General features: G+C 40.5%; 1 protein-coding gene across 1 annotated transcript in view; it reads right to left on the bottom strand.

Moving 5' to 3' along the window:
* Positions 1-5,864: 5,864 nt before the first annotated feature.
* timm29 (translocase of inner mitochondrial membrane 29) overlaps positions 5,865-6,465 on the bottom strand; it is a 9,720-nt gene continuing 9,119 nt past the window's right edge. Inside the window, exon 2 of the mRNA XM_076081814.1 lies at positions 5,865-6,465. This exon is cut by the window's right edge and continues 385 nt beyond it. Coding sequence (XP_075937929.1) covers positions 6,183-6,465 — 283 coding nt within the window. The 3' untranslated portion in view covers positions 5,865-6,182.

Below are 6,465 nucleotides of genomic sequence, written 5' to 3'. Positions count from 1 at the left end.
AATGATTAATCTAGTATCTCAATAGTTGGTTACTTTCTGACAATCAACTAATCAATTAATCAACTAATCTTATGGCTCCAAGATGGAACAATAAAAAAAAATACAATGTTTAATACTTAACACAACCCCAGTGTTCCTCATTGTTTACTATTTCAGCAGCAAGGAGTAAAAGTGCACCGCTGTAAAAGAAAGCATTGGAAACTGGTGTAATTGAAACTAAATAATATATATAATAATATTAGTCACCCGACCCTAGTAGCTTGGCTATTCAGAAATGGTGCATTAGTTTACAGTGTCCTGTGTCTCGCTAGCTGCAGTGTTTTCACTCCACCTAGTATCGTCTCAGCCGAACCGAGGTGGTACCAAAACAAAAGTATGAGTGACATGTTACTATCTACAACTTCTGCTAATTAATAACAAAAACAGAGCGAGTTGAGGTGAGCCCTGCCATATATGCAGAAAGCCATTTAGGCTAGCATTCACACCTATGGGCAATTTAACCTCATCTGGTTGAGGCTCTCTGGCAGATATGTTGAGCCCTTTGTGAACCCTTTCCGTAATTCAGCATGGTATGCTGACTTAGCCTAAGGGAATTACCCACAAATCATTGCAATGTGACGTTAAACACGGGGTAACCAGTGGACGCATGGAGACGGAAAAAAAAGGTAAACAAAGAGGACGGATCAGTGTGTTCAGCCTGTCTTATTACATTTACTCAGAAACATTAAGGGTTAAAGATGGAACAAAAAATAAACATGAAATCAGAAGATATTTATTTATTCATTCATCAAATATTTGATTTTGTCATTGAAGACGTTTTGATAAAACGAGTAAATAGATGATATGAAGTTACCTCATCTTGTGAGGAAAGAGCCTGAAGACTTTCAAATCAGGGAGTACAAAGTATAAAATAAATACACACAATTATACATCTTATTTTTTGTCGTTTTCATGGTAACGTGATATGTTGCAGCAAAGTGCTGTCTCGTTCCTATTCACACCATCTCAAGCCCTCAGACTCACCCACTTACCAGGTGACGTCAGTGAGTCCTTGAGGGTTCAGGGTTTGAGGGTTTAGGGGGGACATTGGGACTGGGCCTATGATCACCTGTGTTGTATTAGTCTCGTCAGCCTTGGTCTGTTCTCTTGTGTTTCTTCCACCAATCAGCTTTCAGGCTGCTCTTGTATCTGCCCACCTGTGTCTTGTTGTCTGATTAGTTTCTTGTGTATTTATAGTCCTTCCTTTGTCTGCTGGTTCATCTGCTATGTTCCTCTTATTATCCCTTGTGCACATGTCTGATTTACCGGGTCCTGTTTTGTGTCGTTTTGTCTGTTGGATTTTTAGTTACTGCTTTTGTACTCACCTGGCAAGTGAGTTTTGTTTTGGACATTTGTTTATTAAAATCACCATGTATCATTTTTCTGCTCCCCATATCTATCTGCATTTGGGTTCATCCCCTGTTGCCTTCTTGCCCCTCCGTGACAGTCTCGTATCCTACAGTGACTTGTTGCTGTATGATCACTGTTCCATATAGTCTAATGGGATGTTTGAGCTGGGTCTGGGCTCATACATTTTTTGCACTGTTTTCAATTCAATTGTATTTTATTGGTATAGCCCACTATCGCAAACAAGAACTTTGCCTCAGAGGGCATTACAGTCAGTACAGCATACAATATCCTCTGTCCTTGGACCCTCACATCGGAAAAGATGTAATTCATCAATCTATCCTCATGCAATGATTATGCCCCAAGTTATTTTATCATTTTGTGCGGTTTGGGTGGTTTAGCTCAGGGTGGCTCTATTATGCTTCTTCTATCATCAGTAAAACTGCCTGTGCCAAAGCACACTGTATATTATCCATCGGGCTTAATAATAATCAGCTTTATCCAAAAGCTTGGCGCGCCTCTCCTCACACAGCGTTGCCAACAGCGGCGTGAAAAATACATCAAAACGTGCGGCCTGATCGGGAATAGCGCGGAAACTATTCTTCGGAGAGATTCGCCAAGCGGTTTTCCCGAAAATCCCAGAAAAAACAGAAAAACGGAGCAAAATGAAGTTTGGCGCGCTTCTCCTCACACAGCGTTGCCAACAGCGGCGTGAAAAATACATCAAAACGTGCGGCCTGATTGGGAATAGTGTGCTATCTATTTTTCGGAGAGATTCGCCAAGCGGTTTTCCCGAAAATCCCCAAAAACGGAGCAAAATTTCTCCATTGACTTGAATGGGGTTTCGGCGTGAAGAGAGCTAAAAAAACACTTAACTTTGGGCCCATATTGACTAGCCGTACATTAACGTAGAAACATGATTCAAAGTTTAAAACGTAGACAAAACGCTGCACTTTATTGAGCCAAAGGGACATTTTGATAGCTGTCACAGTTTTTATGAAGTCACAGATTAAGTTTCAGGAACATTTTGGGTCTGTTTCAGATTTTATAATGAGTGTGTATTGCACGGCTCGTTAAGATCTAGAGTGAGAGCATAACTGTCAGAGTGGAGCGGAGCATGAAAATATTCTGTGATTTTTCCAAACAAATTGCTCCAGCTCCCACAATTTTTACTCTTTATACACCATTTTTGGCCAAAAAGCTTGGAAATGTGCTGTCGCACACAGATGTCTGTGGAATCCAACGGATTTACACATGAGCGACATGAACTCCAACCAACTGCTCCATTAGACTCCATGTTAAATCTGACCACTCATTTCTCAAAGAAAGCAGATGGTACCAGTTTTGCATATTGCTCTGCAGCTCACATTTTTAACACCACAAGCATAAAAAACACATCTCCGCGTTTGCCAGTCTTATCTCTGTCACGGTATCCATATTTTATTGATTAGTCTCATGGTTTTGGTATGAAGGGCATATGTTTGACAGGTAGTTTTGTTGAAAATCACTGTTCACTCTCTCTCTTAATTAGCCTCTAACACACAGGTGCTCCAATCACCAACATGCACCCAAGCACACAGGTGTTTATATGAGCTCATTAGTGATGTTGATAAACACACAGAGGCACTGAGACACACACGCACATACACTCCTCTCCATCTCTCTCTCTGTCTGTCTCTCTCTCTCTCTCTGTGTCTCTCTCTCATTCAGGTCTTGGCGACTTTTAGAGGACCCCCCCCCATTTTAAAATAAAAGCCGCACACATGATTTAGAGATATACGTGATGCAGCTCAGCCAATCAAATATGGGTATTCTGATAAGTTTCCTGATTCGAGTGACATTTACACACACCGCGACACAAGAGGGAGAGACGAGGAAAGACATGGCAGAGCAGGACAATAGTTATGTAAGCTGTAAAAGATAAAACATAGGACAATCTCCAAATGAGAAAAATTGCCAGAGAGATCAGAGTCTCTCTCTCTCTCTACACACATCCACATCCACACATGATATTCAAGGAAAGATCATTAGACCTCCTGTCTGCCTGTCTCACTCTGTCTATCTTTCTGTCTGTCTCTCTCTCTCCCTCTCTGTCTCTCTCCATCATACAGTCATTCAGGTCTTAGATATTTTTTAGAGGATTTTCCCCTCTCACCCCCCCCCCCCCCCCTTCCCCCATTTCAAATGAAAAGCCCCACAGAATGAATTCTAACTGGAATCGGGAAAGCCGCTGCATGCCGTGCTGTTCGTAAAGTTTATTTGGCGTTTAATAAACTTATGGATGTGTTCATTGTATTAAAATATTCTGTGATTTTTCCAAACAAATTGCTCCAGTTCCCACAATTTTTACTCTTTATACACCATTTTGGCCAAAAAGCTTGGAAATGTTGTGCTGGTCGCAGTAAAGTGTCTATGGAATCCAACAGACTTACACATTTGGCTCAAAGAGCCGCAGAGCGACATGAACTCCAACCAACTGCTCCATTAGACTCCATGTTAAATCTCACCACTAATTTCTCAAAGAACGCAGACGGTACCAGTTTTGTCTATTGCTCTGGAGCTCACATTATTAACACCACAAACATAAAAAACACATTACCGCATTTGGCAGAGTCTTATCTTTCTCACGGTATCCATATTTTGGCACTCAGACTCCTGCTAATTTGTTAAAAAGAGGCAGGAGTTTTGTTCAAAATCACTGATTACTGCAACGTTTCTTAATCAGTCTGCCTCTAACACCAGGTGCGTGGCTCACCATGGCAACCAGTTACACACGCACGCAGGCTCTCGCTCTCTGTCTGTGCCTCACTCACTCTCTCTCTCTCCTCTGTCTATCTTTCTCTCTCTCACTCTCTGTGTCTCTCTGTATCATACAGTCATTCAGGTCTTAGATATTTTTAGAGGACTTTTCCCCTCTCCCCCCATTTCAAATTAAAAGCTCCACAGAATGAATTCTAACTGTAATGCTTGCGATGAAGCCTCTCATGTTAGTGTCAAACATTATGATTCTGTCTCCTCTCCCCCTCTCTCACCCACCCAGTCCCACCCTTTCAAAATAAAAGCCCCACAAATACAAGATTCAATCCAAGAGTATGAATCTAAAATGCAGAAAAGAGAGTAGCGCTATCTCAATTGAACCTGAATGATGGTAACATTGGCGTGTGTATATACTGTATATTGAGATTTCTTCGGGCAGTAGAAGCCACGCTGTCAAAATTTCTTTAGGAATTTTCTCGTTGATGTTTATAAGACATTTCAGAAAAGCAGAATGTGTGTTACGTTAGAACAGTGTAACCATGAACTGATACTACATAAAGTCCACCACTTCTAATACTTCATAAACCTTGTTATAAGTTGTCATGCATGATTACAAATGGTTAGAAAGAGTATTATAAAGCCTTATTACATTTTAATGTAGTGTTACCACAGACATGTTTGATGCATTCTACTTTCAGCTTTTAACATAAAAATGGAAGAAACATTGAATTTCAGGTATACATTAAGTTCTTCCTTCTAAATCAAGTGAAGTGATGCAATAGAAGTCAATTTATTAGTTGCCAATATTTTAGTTTAGGAATAATTAAAGTTGTTAATTTCACATCAAACAATCATCACCTTGTTGAAGTAAACTATTTCATGAAACATGCCAAAGACTGAAGTAGACACAATGTCTGTCCGTTTAAATAAGCTGCAAAATGCTCCTTTAACACAAGTCTAAATGTATTTCTTTGACAGCAGTACAGTATTGGGACAACAATAAGAATGTATGAAAACATGTCCTGAACTGTTCTGTATGAATGTTGCAGCGCTGAAGGCCTTTTGTTGCGGTTGTTGTTCCGAGCACTTTTATTCCAGATGTTGGTCATATTTGTATCTTTCTGTATAAAGAGTGCGCTCCCTCCTCGCTCAGACTGCTTCACTCTTTGGGATGATTGAACCTTCTCTGCGCAGAGAGTAAATATTCCAAAGACAACTTCTGCTTCTCGATATTCTTTACTCTCCTGGTTTTGAATGACAGCAGTCAAACATTTTAAAAGGTGATAACCACTAGAAAGCTGCTGATCAGCAAGGTCTGTCATATAGAAACATAATCTAGAGACGGATTGCTATTAAAGACCCATGAACTATATTATATCCATGTTTATGAAAGCAGGATATGATGTTTACGTGTTCAAACACATAACTACGATACTCCAACAATCTTATTATAAGGCTTAATAATAGCATTTCTGTTCTTCTAAACTGTGAAGGTAAACGTCAGAATGAAAGAGCAGATACTTTGCTCCAGGAAAGGAAACTCTGGGACAATACTACATGAAGTAGCAGACAGAAGGTGAGTATATCTTAAGAGTGGAAGAATAGGCATCACACATTGATATCCAGCTCAAGTTTGCTTCTTAAAATGTGTCAAAGTAAAAGGCTGAAGGTCTGTAAATATTATACTGGAATTGTGAGAGAAAACAACAGTAAGACATGTGGAGAGAATAGACACATTTATTAATGTATGGTTCATGGTATATATGAGATTACTCTTCTGTGATACAGAAACAGGTAAACACATAAAAGCAGAGCTCAGGATTTTAAAGGGCTGCTCTTACTTTCACAAATCAAAGCTGGGTGTTCCTGGGTGTGAGATGGCAGCTCACAGTTTGGACAGTTCATAGCTGAAAAATGTAAGATGAAAGTAGTTTGTTGATTCCAACACTGTATGGGAGATGAGGATAACTACACTAGTACAGGTGTATATCCAGCATATATATACACCATGTATATCCAGCATGTTTTGCCCTGCGGTGTTAGGCTGGAGTCTGCTCCTCTTTCACTCGGCCCTCTTCACTGATACTCTCCTCCTTTCTGTCCACTACGTTAGCTTCTTTCTCCTCTTCCCCCATTTTCAGTGCTAACCAAGACTCTTTGTGCAACCTCTCGCTCCGGTCCACTTCCTGAACACTGGGTGGTGACGTCACCTGCATGTGTGGTGGCAGGTGCTTGAACTCAACCTCGTTCACATCATAGTCCTTCATCTTTGAATTAAGCACCCACCAGCGGCCGACGAAGCCAACATCTAATACCCGCTGA

The sequence above is a fragment of the Anarhichas minor genome, unplaced genomic scaffold (genome assembly GCF_050575085.1).
Source record: "Anarhichas minor isolate MPS153535 unplaced genomic scaffold, ASM5057508v1 ptg000007l, whole genome shotgun sequence".
NCBI classification, from domain to species: domain Eukaryota; kingdom Metazoa; phylum Chordata; class Actinopteri; order Perciformes; family Anarhichadidae; genus Anarhichas; species Anarhichas minor.
Note: the sequence above shows the minus strand (reverse complement) of the source record. Positions and strands in the feature narration are given on the sequence as shown.